The sequence below is a fragment of the Musca domestica genome, unplaced genomic scaffold, assembly GCF_030504385.1.
Source record: "Musca domestica strain aabys unplaced genomic scaffold, Musca_domestica.polishedcontigs.V.1.1 36, whole genome shotgun sequence".
In the NCBI taxonomy this organism is placed as follows: Eukaryota; Metazoa; Arthropoda; class Insecta; order Diptera; family Muscidae; genus Musca; species Musca domestica.
In genome coordinates this window covers 5,762,254-5,782,164 of record NW_026712318.1, presented here as the reverse complement: position 1 = coordinate 5,782,164, position 19,911 = coordinate 5,762,254, and the positions used below count along the sequence as shown (strand labels likewise).

Sequence of the window (19,911 nt, the reverse complement as noted above, 5' to 3'; positions counted from 1 at the left end):
GGGTTTTAAAATATGTACTATGTATGGGAACTGTACTAAATGGTTATAAATTTGGAACAGTTTGGTTTGAGGTGCACGGATGAAGCTGGAATTTTGAATGTTTTTATTGGGCTACCTGTGATAAAAAGGTGATTTCAGAAATGTATATCATAAGTACACGAAAAGTACTAAATAGTACTATATTATGTACAATTTGGTACTTGGTAAAAAGGTAGTGCTGGCAATCTGATATTTGGTGTTGGGATCTCTCTTCATGTCTAGCCTGGACTTGTTGGGAAATTGGTTTTTGGAATTGTAAATTTGTACTGCAATTGTACAAAAAGTACTGAATGGCACTTTATTAAATATTGAGTGAAGGGATAGAGATAAAATTCTGAAATTTTATATTTAGATTACTGATGGTATCTGTTTTTGAGATTTAGCGGTGGTTTCGGAAATATGTACTATAGTTATACGAAAAATACTAAATAGTACCAAATTTGGTATTTGGTCTCTATTGTTGTTGAGGTCTCTATTGGTATCTGGGATTGAGATGTGGGTGTAAAATTTTGGAAAAATACTAAATAGTACCAAATTTGAAATTGGGTAAAGGAATAGATTTAAATTCTGAAATTTGATATAGATGTCACTGTTGTTGTCTACGGCTAAGATATGGAAGTGGTTTTGGATATGTGTACAATAATTATACAAATAGTACTGAGTGGTACTATGTTTAGTATTGAGTGAAGGGATAGAGACAAATTTCTGAAATTTATATTACTGATGGTATCTGTGTTTGAGATTTGGTATTGGTTTGGAAATGTGTACTATAATTGTACTAAAAGTACTCAATAGTACCAAATTTAGTATTGGGTGAAGGGATAGGGCTGGAATCCATAAATTTGCTTTAAATATCATTGTTGGTGTCTACGGTTATAATATTGAGGTGGTCTTGTAAATGCTTCCTATAATTGTACGAAAAGTACTAAGTAGTACTAAATTTAGTATTTTTTGAAGGAAAAGAGCTGAAATCCTAAAATTTTATATAAATATTTTTTTTTTGTGTCTGTGGTTATGTTATAAAGATTTTTTTTAATTTGTACTATAATTGTGGGAAAAGGACTAATTAGAAAGAAGATTGGTATTGGGTGAAGGAATATAGCTGAAATCCTGAAATTGGATATGGAAGTCACTGTTGGTGTCTGTGGTTAAGGCATGGTGGTGGTTTTGGAAGTGTGTGTTATAATTGTACGAAAAGTACTAAATAGAACTACATTCGGTATTGAGTGAAGGAATAGAACTAAAATCCTCAAATTTGGTATAGATGTCACTTTTTGTATCGGCAATTAAGATATAGGGGTGGTTTTGGAAGTGTGTACAATAATTGTACAAAAGGTATTGAATGGTACTATATTTGATACACGGTGAAGGCACGGGGCTGGAATTTCAAATCTTATATTGAGGTGTCTCTTGGTGTCTGTGGTTGAGATATGGAGGTGGGTTTGGAACAGAGTACTATAATTGTATGAAAAGTACTAAATGATACCATATATGTTAATGGGTTAGGGTATAGGGCTGGAATCCTCAAATCTGATATTGAAGTCTCTGTTGGTATCAGTGGTCGAAAGTTTTAGGAGGGTTTGGAAATATGTACTATTACTGTACCAAAAGTACAAAATGATAATACATTTGTTATTGGGTGAGGGAATAGTGTTGAAATCCTGAAATTTGTGGAAGTGACGAAGTATCGGTCACTTGCTTGTTTAACCATAAGTGAGGTTCGTGGTTAAATGGGAATAGAGTGAGTTGAACTGTATTATCAGAGCACATATTTTGATAAAAATAAAAGAATGCAATTCGAAAACTTGGACCTGTGTCCCGCTAGAGAGGGCAATGCCTATTGCGAACTTTGGAATAATTCTGTTGAAAAAATATGTCTAAAATCGAGAAAGGGCCGAAGATAGATAATTTTCTATCAGAAAAGTTAAGGGGCAAACACATAGAAAGCTTGAAGTCATGGCTAGGCATATTAATGCCAAATTATAATGGAAAACGACGGCAGAATTTTAGTGCGGCTCTTTAATCCCTTTATGAATACTCATAAAATATGCCTAGCCATGTCTTCAAGCTTTTTATGTACTTGCACCTTTAGTACCTATTGTGAACTTTAAATTACGAATTTCAAATAATTTTGTTGTAGAAGGTCGCTAATATCATCCAAATACCGAATATGGGAAGGCACCGTTTTATTGGGTTATACGAAGACGTGGACTTGCATATGCATTGGAGGTGGTACACATTACGAACTTCAAATACCAAATTTGAAAAAAGTGGATGAAAAGTGTGACACAAATCATCGAAAAGTTGGAGGTACAGTTATACGGGATCTACACCCGAACTTTGAGATCTATACCAATTTATAGAAAATTCAGTTAAAAATTGTGACTAAAACACCAAAACCACCTTAAATTTGTCGTTACAGTTATATGGGAGCCCATACCAAAACATGAACATTTTCAATGCCAAAAATTCTGCAGATCCGAAAAACATTTGAGTGAAATTTTGTCCATCCTGCCAAAGTTAAAATGTTCAACCTACGTCTATGTATGAAACGTTCCGGAAAAGCATTAAAAGCATGTTCTTTATATGATATCAAAAAAAAAAAAAAAAAAATGCAAACAAAGTAGGTTCTGGAACACCTGGCCATAAACCAATTAGATGTCAGATGGGACTACTGGCCGAACTTATTTTTATTCATTTATTTATTTATTATTATTTATTTATTTATTTATTTTTTTTGGGTAAGATTTATTGAATTTCGTCTATTTAATTTTTGGGGCTAATGAATCGACGCAGACGCAACCATTTCGGTAAGAACTCTAAGAATCGAAGAATTTTAAAAATCATTTAGAACTGAAAATTTTAACATTTATTTATTTAAAAAAATATTTTTTTTAGACGATTACGTCCTAATTAATATCCCAAGGAATCCCGTTATGAATAATTCCGAAACAATCATTAAAAAGTCCTTTTTGGACTTTATGTGGCCAAGAATTCTGGAAGAAAATGTTTGTGAAATTAACAGGGAAAATAAAACCAAATTTTTCATTCCCGAAGTGAAATTTGATAATCTCTGGGCTCACAGTTTGCTGGCAGCGAAATGTTATGGAGAATATCGAAAACCTTTGGAATTAGACGCTCGCAACGAGCAAGCAACTGGAGAAAATCAAAATGAATTGGAATTGGAACAGATGCCCTATCGTACACCAGTTCCGACAATAATGCCATTAGACCAGCAATTGGCAAACATTGAACGGGATAGGGAAATACGAAAACAATTAGCATATGATTTTGTTAATCGCACTGTTCCCTGGTATATACAACGTTCTGGTCCTAAGGCGAATTTCCAAATATCGAATGAAATGAAATCGAAATTTTCAAATCTTTTTGAATTTGAGATTTTAGAAAATATTCAAAATTTCCAATGCCAATTGATGATTATCGATGTGGCAATAGATTTTGGTCTTCGCGAAGTGGGACGTTGTCTGAAATTCTTGCCATACGTCAAAGTTATAGCAGTTGTTCGCAATGCAGACCTATGTCGTCAGTTGGTGAATTATAATTGTGGAATTGCGGTCACCAGGATGGAAGACAATTTGGAGAATTCCTGGCATGATGAATTAAATCGTTCTCTCAACATGGGCATCCAATTTGCTAAGGATAATCATCTGTTCGAAAATATGGCAAAGCCTTTTGTGTTTGTATTTGCAAATAATCGTAATTTTTGTGCGTGTGATAAATTTAAAGTGTTGAGAGAATTTTAAGTGTTTTTAAAAATAAATATGAGATTGATTTAAAACTGAGAGGAAATATGAAGAACTCTGGAGTTTCATGAAAATCGAATCAAAATACCGAATATCGGGAGGTACTGTTATATGGGGGCTATGCTAAGGCGTGGACCTGCACAGACAATTTTCTGACTTAAACTGTAGTATCCATTTCGAAATTCAAATACCAAATTTGATACAATTGCGATTAATAATGTTGCTAAAATCGTCAAAATACCGAATATGTGAAGGAACCGTTATATGGGGGCTGTACCAAAATTCACTGGAGATTTTTTTTCGACAGGAAAAATTTCATTGGTTATCATTTTTCGAGTTAAGAGTTTGTAAAGGGTACTTCTTCCTTTGATAGGAAATCGCCTATACAGGGTGAGATGAAAAAACTGCAACCAGACTACTGTAATTTCTAAGCCAGTGACAGCTCATTATATTGTTTACAAACGGACAAAAGCATTTTTGTGAGAATTTTCCAGAAGAACAAGTTATTCGTGATGGAATTAAAGCGTGATAGTGTGATATCTTTAAATTTGGCTGGAAAACCACAAGTGGCTATCGTTAGAGCACTCCAACATTTAAATTTGAATAAATCGCTTGTGTCTCGTACCATCGCTCGTTGCCGTGATACTGGTAGCGTAGCCTGATGTCTAGGAAGTGGACGGAATAAAACAGCAAGATCAGCAGAAATGGTTCGAAAAATAAAGAAGTAAAGACTTGATCGAAACCCGAAAAATGGCTCGTGAGCTGAACATATCCCAATATTCTATTCGGCAAACATTGAAAAATGAGCTCGGGGTAAAGCCATTGAAATTGAAAAAAGTGCAAGAACTTACACCGCAGCAGAAAGAAAATAGACTCAAAAGAGCTAATGAGTTGCTTAGCTTGGACGAAAGTGGTGAACTGTCGAATTTGGTTTTCTCCAATGAGAAAACATTCGTTGTTTAGCAGTTTACAAACAAAACAAAACAAAACAAAATTATCGTGTTTACTTTCCAAAGAGGTCAGCTGAAACGTGAACCTACATGGTCCATTTTCTGTCTCATGCTGTAGTATCTATTACGAACTTCAAATACCAAATTTGAAACAATTCTGGTAAATAATGTCGCTAATATCATCAAAATACCGAATATCTGGAGGTACCGTTATATGGGGGCTATAGGAAGAAGTGGACCTACATGGCCCATTTTCATTACCAAAAGTCCTGCAGACTTAGTACACATTTGAATAAATTTTTATCAACTTACTTCATTGCGTTCGGAAGCTAGAGTGATTTCCACAGACGGATAGACGGACTGGCGGGCTGACATTACTAAATCGACATAGACTTTCCAAAATCTAAAATGTATATTTCGAGGTGTTACGAAAGGAATGACAAACTGAACATAACCTCGATATTATGGTGTATGATATAAAATTACCAAAGTGATGGTTTCATTTGTCGTTTGAAGGCCATAATTCGTGCCAAAGGGGAGTAATGCGAACAAATCTAAACTTATTCTAAAATTTGATGCTATTTCCGACATTTTTTGCTTTCATTCAATGAAATTAAAAAAAATTTAAAAATTATGGCGTTTGACTTTGTTGCAGTTTTTTATCTCAACCTGTATAAGTACACGTCTTCATATATAGCTCCCACATAACTGTACCTTCAAATATTCGGTATTTTGACGATTTTAGTCATACTTTTCACAAGAATTATTTCAAAATAAAAATTTGAAGTTCTAACACCTCACCCACAAAGGGTCACAATTTCTGTCATAACTGGCGAAACAAGTCTGCGTTTCTTTGCAACGTTGCTATATCTAAACATATGTCTCGTAACTAGAAACCTGAGATGAATAAGGAATTTATCATTTCGCATAAAATTGGCTATAAATATTTGATTTTCTTGTAATTTTGCCCATCCCAATACTTTTATCTATATTAGATGAAGTATGAAAATGGCATACTTCGGTCTACTGTATATTTTATACCTCACGCATATTTCAACATTTTCTAAAAATTATCACATATTTCATGAAAAGTGAAGGAAGTAGTCTATATAGTCCAAACCGGCACGTCACAATATGTATATCATATTTATTTAGGTCCCATATGAAATGGACAGTACTAAACTATTCCTTCGGAATCTACTCCATAGAGGGTCAATTGTTTGATGAATCAGAACAGAAGTCGGCATAGCTTGGCAAAACCAACGCACAGTGGTCGAGGTCGTATGGGAACAGCGCCCAAAAATACTTTCAGTGCAGATATCAATATGAATCTTTGGTTATGGTACCTTGATGGGATAACTATAAAAAATGTGACAAAATGGATATGGTCGATGCATGTTTTGGCATGGTCCCCTTACAACATACCTCCCGAATAAGGGTTATTTGTCCAATTCTTGTCACATTTCTGCACCAGATTGAAATGTTATTTGACATTTTACATTCTAAGGAGTTAAAAAATAATCTAAGTGAAAATTATTTGGAAGGCTTCAGGTAGAGTCCCCCTTTAAAGATGCCTCCAAAAATAGAAGCATTTTTTTATACAAATCAAATCCAAATTTGATTATTTTTTGTAAAAAAAAAAAATTAAATTATAACAATTTAATGTAAATTTGTTTGTCTTAAGGTCCTATTGAAATTGGAGATAATCGGTAAAAATTTAGGAAAAGCTCCCATATATATTCATCCAATTTGCCTTATATTGTGCACCAAGCTTGTAATATCAGCCCAAATGATGATTTAATTCTCACAAATTCCCCATTAAAAGCTTTATTTGTTAGTGACGCTCTACTAAATATGCAAAGGTGTAGGGTATCAGAAGTCGGCCCCGTCCGACTTTAAGACTTTCTTTACTGGTTATTGTTTGGTAACGTTCGCTGTCCCGTTATAAAAGGGTCAGAGCTCAGAAGAAGACGGTTAATTAGATCAGCGTTTGTTGAAACACGAACATTTTTTCGGGCATGATTTAGTCAAAACTTGGAAGATAGTCCCATGGATATATGGTTGTTAACTCTTTAGCAGTTTCCAGTGCAAAGGCCTTAAATTTTTCGACATTAATATTATACCCAGAAGACAATGCTTGCCACATTATTGAACACCCCTTAATTACATCCTTATCAATCCCAAGAAACAACAAGTTAAAAAGCAGTAAGTTCGGCCGGGCCGAACTTTTAATACCCTCCACCATTTACAACGAATTTGGAAATTTTCAAAAAAATAAAATCCTTAAAAAATTCTGTTAAAATTTTAAAAATACCGAATATAGCCGTTATCTTGGGGTCTATACGACGTGGACATACATATGCATTGTTTGTCATAAGCCATTACCATATTCAAATTCGCAACTGGACCCGCACCGACAATTTTCTGTCACAGACTGTAGTTCCCATAACAAACTTCAAATATCAAATTTTAAACAATTCCGGTTAATAATGTCGCTAAAATCATCAAAATACCGAACATAGCGAGGTGCCGTTATATGGGGGCTATACGAAGACGTGGACCTGCACAGACAATTTTCAGTCTTAGGGTGTAGAATCCATTTGGAACTTAAAATACCAAATTTGAAACAATTCCAGTGAATAATGTCGCTAAAATCATCAAAATACCGAATATCGGGAGGTACCGTTATATGGGGGCTATACGAAGACATAGACTTGCACAGACAATTTTCTATCTTAGGGTGTAGTATCCATTTGGAACTTCAAATACCAAATTTGAAACAATTCCGGTGAATAACGTCGCTAAAATCATCAAAATACCGAATATAGGGAGGTACCGTTATATTGGGGCTATACGAAGACGTGGACCTGCAAAGACAATTTTCTGTCTTAGGGTGTAGTATCCATTTGGAACTTCAAATACCTGATTTGAATCAATTCCCGTGAATAATGTCGCTAAAATCATCAAAATACCGAATATCGGGAGGTACCGTTATATGGGGGCTATACGAAGACATAGACTTGCACAGATAATTTTCTATCTTAGGGTGTAGTATCCATTTGGAACTTAAAATACCAAATTTGAAACAATTCCGGTGAATAACGTCGCTAAAATCATCAAAATACCGAAAATCCGGAGGTACCGTTATATGGGAGCTATATGAAAACGTGGACCTACATGGCCCATTTACGAACTTAACCTGCCTACTGGAAAAATAAACATGTGTGCAAAATTTAGCCATCTATCTCAATTTATTCGAAAGATAGCGTGATTACAACAGACAGACAGACGGACAGACAGACAGACAGACGGACAGACAGACAGACAGACGGACATCGCTAAATCGACTTAGAATTTTACGCTGATCAAGAATATATATACTTTGTTGGGTCTGACATGAGTATTTCGAGGAGTTACAAACAGAATGACAAATTTAATATACCCTCCATAGTATGGTGGAGGGTATAAAAACATATTCTATGTCACTAGCACTATAGAACTGACAAATTTGCAGCGAAGTCACTTCAGTATATTGGGCATATCTTACACATCTGACAAATTCTGAAAGTTAAATTAGCACTTTTAGAATCTTTGGACTATTACTAATGTCGTGATTCAGGGGGGAAAACAATTAAAACTTTAACTGAAATCCAATTTTATTTTCAAAATTAATCTTAAAGGCAACTCAGAACACTCACATCTTCTATGTTATACACATATACTAAACACATAAATTACTACACTAAAAAAAGTCAAGTTTTCAATAATAATGCCAAGATTTGTCATTTTAATATGTATTTGATTTTGTAATACAGTTCTATTTTTACTCCACTTTTTCTCTGATCCCACTACATTTTCTCTTTTTTGATGCTATTTTTGAAGTGCGCCTTTAGAAAGAAGCCAAGATTATTATGTTGTCTAAAAAGCTTAACCCCTTAAGAGTTCATTTGTACACATTTGACAATAAATATCTGATTTTCATTTTTTGAATTTTGGCCAATGGCGACCACTGTGCAACGGCTACTTTTTAACATGTTTTTCATTTTTCGAGGAGTACTTTTTACTTATTTTATTTTATTTTTTATTTCAACACTTCATTTTATAATAATTTTAATTATTTCACACTTTTTTGTATTTAAATGCTTTTGTCATTCAATTATCTGGTGCCACAGTGGTTGTAGTAAAAGGACACAATGCTGATCGCACCAAACATGCCAGCAATATGATAGTACTCTCTGCCATGGGGACAGCTACAAGGATTGCCAAAACAAGTACAATCAACAAACTGAAAATATGCGATGATATCATCTTCCTCTTGGCCTGATCTCTTGCTAATATCGAATGCTTGCGTTGGTGGGGAAACACCTACTGATATCTTGCCACATTGATCAGCAACTATTTATATGTGGTTGGATGCCACAAATCAACAGAGAGAGACCTTTGTTGAAACAAGTGTTGGCTATGGGTTGCCCACATACATGTATATATACATAGATAATGTTGTTCTGTGCCACAATTAAGATATTCAAAGTTTTTTTTTTTTAATTAATTATGAGGCATCTTAAAAATATAAAAAAAAACATAATATTTAAACAACAGACGCAAACATGATGTTCAACATATATATTAAAATAGAAAATGCATTAAAATGCTCCGAAGCCAATTGGATCAAGGTAATATTGAGTCAGTATCTCCGAACATTGGTGAAGAAAATTGAATTTTATTTAAATTCATATAAAATATCAGTTAAAGAGCAGACCGACTGAGACTCAAGGTCCAGGCGGTAGTTCTGAAGCTACAATCTTGAAATTTTGCACGATGGCTTGGTTTTTGGAAATCCATACTAAAAGGGTACGAAAAGGGCTAAAATGTACTAAAAACAAGTATTGAGAGATGTAATCCCTCAGAAAATTTATACCCTCCACCATTCTATGGAGGATAAATTAACTCTGTCATTCCGTTTGTAACTCCTCGAAATACTCATGTCAGACCCCACAAAGTATATATATTCTTGATCAGTATAAATTTCTATGTCGATTTAGCTATGTCTGCCCGTCTGTTCGTCTATCCTTCTGTCCGTCTGAGGAAATCACTACAGCTTCCGAACGAAATGAAGTAGGTTGATAAAATTTTACTCAAATGTGTATTATGTCTGCAGGGCTATTGATATTGAAAATAGGCTATGTGGATCCACGTCTTCATACAGCCACCATATAACGGTACCTCCCGATATGCGCTAATTTGATGATTTTAGCGACACTATTTACCGGAATTGTTTCAAATTTGGTATTAGAAGTTCGTAATAGATACTACTAGTATAAGAAAGAAAAGGGGGCATGTAGGTCTTCATGTAGCCCCCATATAACGGTGCCCCTCGATATTCGGTATTTTAATGATTTTTCCGACATTATTTACCGGAACTATTTCAAATTTAGCATTTGAAGTTCGTAATGGATGCTACAGACTAAGACAGAATATTGTCGGTGCAGATCCACGTCTTCGTGTAGACCCCATATAACGGTACCTCTCGATATTGGCTATTTTGATGATTTAAGAGACATTATTGCCCGGAACTACTTCAAATTCAATCAACAAACTGAAAGTATGCGATGATATCATCTTAGAGACATCTAAGACAGAAAATTGTCGGTGCAGAGCCACGTCTTCGTGTAGACCCCATACAACGGTACCTCTCGATATTGGGTATTTTGATGATTTTAGAGACATTATTTTCCAGAACTATTTCAAATGTGGCATTTGAAGTTCGTAATGAATACTACTGCCTATGACAGAAAATTGTTTGTGCAGGTCCACATCTTCGTATAGCCCCAATACAACCCCCGATATTCGGTATTTTGATGATTTCAGCTACATTCTTCACCGATTTTTTTTTTTGTTAAGTTTCGCATTTGAAGATTGTATTAGCTTATGACAAATGGTACCTATGCAGGTCCATGTCGTCGTATTGACCCTAATTTAACAGCTACATTCGTTATTTCTAAGATTTTAATAGGATTTTCAACGGATTTTTTTTGAGAATTTGCCAAATTCGTTCCAAATGGTGGACGGTATTCAAAGTTCGGGCCGGCCGAACTTACAGCTTTTTTACTTATTTTTATTTAAATGCACTTTAACTAGATGAACCCGGTACGCTTCGCTACCTTTTTTAAAACCTACACATATTGGTAAGGGTATTATGTTTTTGTGAATTTGTTTGTAACAGGGAGAAGGAAGCGGGATAGGTCCATAGTTACTTCTGTAGATATTCATAGAAGCACTTTCTGAGTCGATTTATGCATGTCAGTCCGTCCGTCCGTGTATTCATGTGAACAAAATGCAGGACGCATTTATTGTCCGATTGAGATGAAATTTTACAAACAATATTTGTTTGGCTTAAGGACGAACACACTATTTAGATATAGCTCCCATATATGTTCAACCGATTTCGGGTTACTTGTGCACCAAATTGCCAATATAAGTACAAATAACTTGAATTTTGGTACATCCGACCAAATTCAGTGTAGAAGCAAGTACATCAAATTTGGTGAAAATCCGTTCATAAATAGCTATAGCTCTCATATATATGTTTCATTCGATTTGGTTTTTAGGTCCCTCATATTTGGATCACGAGGGGATACCTAACCTAATTCAGACTGCTATCAATTCTAAGCCACTCGTCTGACAGCTGTTAAAATTATTCCAGTGATAGCTTATTACATTGTTTACAAGTGTACAAAATCATTTCGGTGAGAATTTTCCAGAAAAAAAATTATTCGTGATGGAATTCAAGCATGATAGTGTGATTTCTTTATATTTGGCTGGGAACCACAAGTGGATATAGCCTAAAGAAGCATTTAAATGTGAATAAATCTTTTGTGTCTCGTACCATCGCTCGTTACCGTGATACTGGTAACGTAGCCCGACGTAAAGGAAGTAGACGGAAGAAAACAGCAACATCAGCAGAAATGGTTCGAAAAGTCCTCCATCGAAACCCGCATCGCAGTGGCCGAAAAATGGCTCGTAAGCTGAACATATGGCAATATTCCATTCGGCAAATATTGAAAAATGTGCTAGGGGTAAAGCCATTGAAATACCAAACAGTGCCAGAACTTACACCGCAACAGAAAGAAAATAGACTCAAAAGAGGTACAAAGTTTCTTCGCTTTGCCGAAAATGGTGAACTGCCGAATTTGGTTTTCTCCGATGAGAAAACATTCGTTGTCCAGCTGTTTGTAAATAAACAAAATGATCGTGTTTACTTGCCAAAGAGATCATCTGAAAATATGCGCCTACGGTTGGCCACCAGAACTCAAGCGCCGGCCAGGGTGATAGTGTGGGCCGCCATAACAGCGGATGTCGCTCTCCGCTCGTATTAATCGACCGTGGCATCAGAACAAATGACGAATATTGTCGCGAAATAAATTTAGGGGGTGTATTAAAGCCTTAGACACGCAAACATTTTGTCAGCAGACCTCGGACATTTCAACATGAATGGTTACAAAATAAGGTTCCTCACTTCATTTCCAGCGCACTATGACCAATAAAATCTCCGGATACCGATCCGTTGGACTATTGTGTCTGGAGTATTTTGGAAAGCAAGGTTGGCACTAAAAAATACCAAAGTGTGGATCTCCTCAAGCAAGTGCTTCGCCGGGAATGGACCAAAATAGCGCAGAGCAACATTCGGACAGTGTGTGACGGTTTCATTGTTATTCTAAAATTTGGTGCTATTTCCGACATTTTTTGCTTTCATTCAATAAAATTCAAACAAAAAAAAAAAAAAAAAACCAGTTAAGAAAACCAGACAAAGACATAATACCCTGACCACCTTATGGTGTAGGGTATAAAAATGTAAATAGTATGTCGTTTGGTTTTGTTGCAGATTGTTTGTCTCACCCTGTATATATTTAAATGTGGATTTTTATACCCTCCACCATAGTATGGAGGGTATATTAAGTTTGTTATTCCGTTTTTAATATCTCGAAATATTCGTTTCAGACCCCACAAAGTATATATTTTCTCGATCAATATAAAATTCTATGTCGATTTAGCGATGTCCGTTCGTCTGTCAGTCTATCCGTCGATCCGTCTGTGGAAATCACTCTAGCTACCGAACGAAATGAAGTAGATTGATGAAATTTTACTAAATTATATATTTTGTCTGCAGGACTTTTTGTATTGGGCCATGTAGGTCCACATTTTGGTATAGCCTCCATATAACGGTACCTCCCAATATTCAGTATTCAGATGATTTTAGCGACATTATTCACCGAAATTGTTTCAAATTTGGTATTTGAAGTTCGTAATGGATACTGAAGCCTAAGACAGAAAACTGTCTCTTCAGATCCACATTTTGGTATAGGCCTTAAGAGTACATTTCTATATTCGGTATTTTGACGATTTTTGGTACAATATTCACCGAAATTGTTTCAAATTTCGTATTTGAATATTGTAATGGCTTATGGCAAAAGCTGCCAATATAACGGCTATATTCGGCTTTATTTTTAAGATTTTAACAGAATTTTTAACGGATTTTATTCTTTTGACTTACTTACTGAGTCGATTTATGCATTTCCGTCCGTCCGTCTGTCCATGTATTTTTGTAAACAAAGTACAGGTCGCATTTATTGCCCGATCCAGATGAAATTTTGCACAAATCATTTGTTTGTCCCAAGGACGAACCCTATTGAAATTGGAGATAATCGGTCAAAATTTAGATATAGCTCCCATATATATCTTCGTCCGATTTGCCTTTTATTGTGCATCAAACGTGTAGTATCAGTGCGAATAGTATGTAATCTTGCAAATACAATCAAATTAGGCCTGAAAATAAGTATGCCAAATTCGATCGAAATCGGTTCAGATATAGCTATAGCACCCATATATACTGTTCATCCGATTTGTTATTTTTATCCTCCGCAGCCGTAATATGCACTCTGTAACAACAATATTTGGGGAAATATAGCAAATACAGCTCACTAATACATTTGCTAAATTTTATTGAGATCGGTTCAGATTCGGATATAACTCCCATATATAACTTCGTCCGATTTACATTTTATTGTGCACCAAACGTCTAATATTTATCTAAATGGGATGGAATTTGGCACTTACGACCGAATTGAGTCTAGAAGCTGGTATGTCAAATTTGGTGAAGATCGGTTCAGATATAGCTGTAGCTCCCATATACACTGTTCATCCGATTTGTCATATTTGTTATCCACAGCCGTAATATGCACTCCGTAACAACAATATTTGGGGAAATATAGCAAATACAGCTCAGAAATATCTTTGCCAAATTTTATCGAGATCGGTTCAGATTTGGATATAGTTCCCATATATATCTTTATCTGATTTCAAATTAATTTTGCACCAAATGGGTAATACAAGTCCGAATTGAAAAGATACAAATGCTTCGGCATATTTAGTCTTTTGAACTTTAAATTATAATTATAATCACAGCGTGTATGATTGAATTCTCCCATAAAAACTTTTAATTTTTATGCGCAACTCTACTAAATTAGCAAAGTGGTGTAGGGTATCATAAAGTCGGCCCCGCCCGACTTTAGGACTTTTTTTGTCGAAAAATGAAAGATGGTCCAAGACATATCCAAAGAGAAAACTATTGAAATTTAACATTCGACAAACACAACTTTTCGATATGAGATGGGGACTCAAAACAGATACACCAAAACCTCCAAAAACTTTGAAAATCTTGATTGTTTCTAAACACACCTCTTAGATTTTCCATATTGAACAAAAATTGAACACATTGTTGCTGCTCTATTTGTATTTATTTGCCATGATTACTTTTACAAAAAATCCACACTGCACTTTATTCTGCAGCATCACCTGCATCGGCAGCTGGAGCTGTCGTTGTTGTGGTAGTGGTAGTACGGAATGGACACAATGGCGATCGCAGTAGGCAAGCCAACACCAAGAAGGTACCTTCAGCTGCTGGGGCACTGAAGAGGATCATGGAGACCACGATCATCATCAACACGAATAATTTTGATGATAGCATTTTTTCCTTTTTCCTTGATAGGTATTAAAAAAATTGAAATGGCTGAATTGATAGCTTTAAGAGTTAGCTGTCTACTGGATATGTTCATTCCCAGAAACAGAATATATAGGGAATTTTGCTGGATAAAAACAAATACCCTTTCCATTTATGTAACAAAATATTTTTTTTTTTTTTTTTGATATAGAAAACAGATATTTTCCGAGATAAACAAGGAAATTATTTTCTATTGTTCTAATTAAACAATTTCAACAGACAACAAAAGAAATTATTTTCTCGTTCATTCGTTGTAGAAAAAATGCAATATTTGCAGTTTGCATCACGAGTAGTAGCGTTTGGACGTAACGTAATTCCGTATTTAACTTTAATTGTTTTCTTCTTTATTTTTCGTTTTTTTTCTCTGTTATCCAACTTGGAATGAATTTTTATTGAAAGATATTCTCGCCTCATTGGCGATGGAGAATGATTAAGTTGACAAGTTAGAAAGTAAGACTTGGCTTGTCAATAGATGTATACACTTAGCACCTAACTATTAAATTTTTAAGGAGGTTTTACGAGGATTGGATTGATATATTAGGTCTTTGCAATCGATCTATAAACTATTGAGAAGATTCTTCATTATACGGTGTGAAATTGTTCGAATCTACGATTTTTAACTATATTCTAACATCACAACATGATAGAAGACCAAAAAAGAGAAGACACAATCCCATGAAATTTTCCTATTATCGTCCCTCAATATTTGGAAAACACTTTGGTCTATAGATTAGAAACCGCTAAAACTGCGAACACATGATGGAATATATGAACTTTATTAGAGTGAATCTAAGGTCAGTTTTAAATACGTACAACATTGGTACCTGCAATTTGAATATGTAGTTTGAAAATATTAGCTCATTTCAATTTGTTGCTGTACCCTACAACACCATTTGTTGGGGGGTATTATAAGTTAGATTGGGCCAAAAAAATGTTTCCGAGAGAGGAAACTATGTATGGATCTTCCTTTCTCGCCGAGCTGAGTCGATCTAGCTATGTATGTCCGTCTATTCATGTTAATTTGTAATCACTCTACAGGTCGCAATTGTGGCCCGATCCTCAGGAAACTGAAAATGAAGGTGGGATTAGAGTCATAATAGAACTCTATTGCTTTAGAAGATGATCGCTCAAAATTTAGGGGTTGAAAGGGACCAAAAGAAAAGAAAATTTCCTGATAATATGCCACAATTATTAACCAATCGACGGGGAAATTTGCATGGAGTTAGAGTTCAAGGCTGGGCAGAAGCTAACCAATTTGAATGGTAATCGGACATTATTTAGAGGGTAATAAAACCATAATTTTATGTCAAAAAATACAAAAATTTCCACTAAACCCGGATAAATCACAAGTACATTCAAAGGTCACTTCTGACCATTACAGTGATGCTCGACACGGAATTTTGCATGAGAAGAGAGTTAAGGACAGGGAAGAATTCCAGCATTTTGGATGACCATTGGACTATATTTAACTGTAAAATGGACCACAACAACTAACAGTACGACGGAGTGCGTAAATATTGCGCAAATGTCCCTTGTCAAGATGCTAAGGGTAATATCGGCGCAGTGATCCGTGACATAATTGCAAAAACGAAATCTTCCAAAATGGATATGGACATAAAGGGGCTTCTAAAATATTGTAGTATAGTAGGGTATCGCATGGTCGGCCCTCACGACTATATCCTTTGCTTACTTGTCTTAACATTAATTTACTTAAAATAAACTCGTAATTCCGCATGTGAAGTAGTGGGCATTTACTAGCAATTTTAATATATTTACTATGGAATAACTTTTTAAACCCTCCACCGTAGTATGGAGGAGTTTGTCATTCCGTTTGTAACACCTCAAAATATACATTTTAGACCCCACAAATTAAAAATTCTACATCGACTTAGCAATGCCCGTCTGTCTGTGGAAATCACTCTAGCTTCCGAACGAAATGAAGTAAGTTGATAAAAATTTACTCAAATGTTTATTATGCCTATAGGACTGTTGGTATTGAAAATGTGCCATGTAGGTCCACGTCTTCCTATAGCCCCCATATAACGGTACCGCCCGATATGCGGTATTTTGATGATTTTAGCGACATTATTAACCGGAATTGTTTCAAAATTGATATTTGAAGTTCGTAATAGATACTTCAGCCTATGCCAGAAAATTGTCTGCGCAGGTCCACGTCTTCGTATAGCCCCCATATAACGATACCTCCCGATATTCGGTATTTTAATGATTTTAGCGACATTATTTACTGGAACTATTTCAAATTTGGTATTTGAGGTTCGTAGTACAGCCTATGACAGAAAATTGTCTGTGCAGGTCCACGTCTTCGTTAGCCCTTATATAACGGTATCCCCTGATTTAAGCGACATTATTTACCGGAACTATTTCAAATTTGGTATTTGAGGTTCGTAGTACAGCCTATGACAGAAAATTGTCTGTGCAGGTCCACGTCTTCGTATAGCACCCATATAACGGTACACCCGATATTCGGTATATTGGTGGTTTTAGCGACATTATTTACCGGAATTGTTTCAAATTTGGTATTTGAAGTTCGTAATGGATACTACAGCCTTTGACAGAAAATTGTCGGTGCAGGTCCAAGTCTTCGTATAGGCCCTATATATCAGTACCTATTTATATTCGGTATTATGACAATTTTAGGTACAATACTCACCGAAATTGTTTGAGATGTCGTATTTGAAGTTCGTAATGGAAGCTACAGGTCTTCCTATAGCTCCAATATAACGATACCTCCCTATATACGGTGTTTTAATGATTTAAGCTACATCATTCACCGTTTATTTCAAGTTTCGAATTCAAATATGGTAATGGCTTATGACAAACAAAGCCTGTATAGGTCCACGTCGTATAGACCCTAATATGCGGCTACATTCGGTATTTTTAAGATTTTAACAGAATTTTTAACGGATTTTATTATTTTGAAAATCGCCAAATTTGTACCAAATGGTGGAGGGTATTCAAAGTTCGGCCCGGAGAACATACTGCTTTTTAACTTGTTTAGCTTTAAGTCATACCAAACGCTGCAGCTTCCAGCATTTGCTTAACTTATTCCCCTACAAGAATGTATTTAAAGGTTTCCTTTGATAAGCGAAACCCTTTGCATATCCAACAGCCAAGAAATTTGATCCAACGTCGATGGAAATAAAACAATTGTTTTCGATGTGTTTTCCTCTTAACTGTTTTGCGGTTATCGATATTTCCTCAGCAAATATTCGTAATGAAAAACTTTCTCCTGCCAAAAATATGTGATGAGCCATTAAAAGCGCAAAAACTTACAAAAGAAACAGACATTCCTTTTTTTGTTCCATCAACGGCATTCGATGCGAATTGTTATTTAATATGTTGTGGGCATGTGTGTGTATGTGTGAGTGTGTCTAATTACACAGACTAATAAACAAAACTGTTACATTGTCTGTAATAGATTTTCTATAGATTACGAAAGTTTTTCTTGTTGTTTTTGTTGTTGGAGGGAAATCCGAACTTTTGTTTTATTAAATTTGAACATTTAATAGGGCCTCCTCGGCGGCTTAATGGAAAATGTTAGTTGATATATTGAGAGATTTTCTACGGTTTATGTTTAGATAAATAAAGAAGTTGTTGTTGTTGTTGTTAGTGTGCAATAAAAGGCCAAACAATTTGTTGTTACAGCATATTATCTTAATAGCTAGCAGATCCTGTGTTGTGTGTAGAAATATTGGAATTAGATTAGATTATAGATAGAATCAGATGCTTATTTCGCATTCTATGAGAGATGAAATTATTCAACATTTCGACCCGTTGTAGGGAAGGTACCAGAAGAAGTGAACCGATATATCCCATCTTCACACAATATATTTTGTTAATAAAAATATTGGGATGTGTGAAATTTGAAGAGAATCGGGTACTTATTTCGCATTTTCTGAGAGATACAATTTTTCAAAATTTTGTTCTGTTGTGGGGGAGTACAAGAAGGAGTGGTCTGACATATACAGGGCGAGATAAAAAAATGCAACCAAGTCAAACGCCATAATTTTTACATTTTTTTAATTTTAATTGAATGAAAGCAAAAAAATGTCGGAAATGGCATCAAATTTTAGAATAAGTTTAGATTTGCTCGAATTGGTCACCTTTGGCACGAATTATAGCCTTCAAACGGCCAATAAAACCGTCGCACGCCGCCCGAATGTGGTTTTGCGATATTTTGGCCCACTCCCGACGAAGCGCTTGCTTGAGGTGATCGACACATTGGTATTTTTTAGTGCCAACCTTGCTTTCCAAAATACTCCAGACACGATAGTCTAACGGATTTGTTCATGGAGATGTTGGTGGCCATTGTGCGCTAGAAATGAAGTGAGGAACCCCATTTTATAACCAATCTTGGGTGGCGCGTGCTGAGTGCGATGATGCTGAGTCCTGTCAGAATGTCCAAGGTCTGCGGCCATCACTATGGCCGGCACTTGGGTTCTGGTGGCCAACCGAAGGTGCACATTTTCAGCTGACCTCTTTGCCAGGTAAACACGTTAATTTTGTTTGTTTACAAACTGCTGGACAACGAATGTTTCCTCATCGGAGAAAACCAAATTCGGCAGTTTACCACTTTCGGCCAAGCGAAGCAACTCTTTAGCGCTTTTGAGTCTATTTTCTTTCTGTTGCGGTGTAAGTTCTTGCACTTTTTGGAATTTCAATGGCCGACCTCTTTTTTCAATATTTGCCGAATGTAATATTGCGATATGTTCAGCTCACGAGCCATTTCGATCGATCAAGTCACTTCTTTACTTTTCGAACCATTTCTGCAGATATTCGGATAATCGGATAATTTTATCACATTTTATAGAACTTATAATTATTCAAAATTTTGACCCTTTGGTACCAGAAGGATTAGGCGAATGTATCCCATCTCCATACTTGATCTGGTGTGGGTGGTAAATATTAGGATGTGCCACTTTCGAAAAAGTTTGGATTTTTTTTTTTTTTGAAAATTGCAATTTTTGTGTTGGAGGAACCAGAAGAAGTGGACTTATATTGCCCATCTCGAAACTCGATTTAAGTTTGACAATAATATTACGATGTACTAAGTTTTGACCAAATCAGTTACTCCCTTCGA

The 19,911-nt window shown here is 35.5% G+C and overlaps 1 protein-coding gene across 1 annotated transcript; it reads left to right on the top strand.

Annotated features, from left to right (window-relative positions):
* Nucleotides 1-2,710: 2,710 nt before the first annotated feature.
* On the top strand, nt 2,711-3,842 carry LOC101899734 (uncharacterized). Its single transcript, XM_020035141.2, has 2 exons — nt 2,711-2,849; nt 2,938-3,842. Exons 1-2 carry the CDS (start codon nt 2,822-2,824, stop codon nt 3,801-3,803), a joined length of 894 nt encoding a protein of 297 aa, XP_019890700.1. The 5' UTR covers nt 2,711-2,821; the 3' UTR covers nt 3,804-3,842.
* The last annotated feature ends 16,069 nt before the right edge of the window (nt 3,843-19,911 follow it).

Excerpts from the sequence above, each read along its gene's own strand:
- LOC101899734 (XM_020035141.2), top strand. The coding sequence starts at position 2,822 with ATGAATCGACGCAGACGCAACCATTTCG. Across the intron at positions 2,850-2,937 it reads ACGCAGACGCAACCATTTCG|ACGATTACGTCCTAATTAAT; the intron begins GTAAGAACTCTA and ends TATTTTTTTTAG.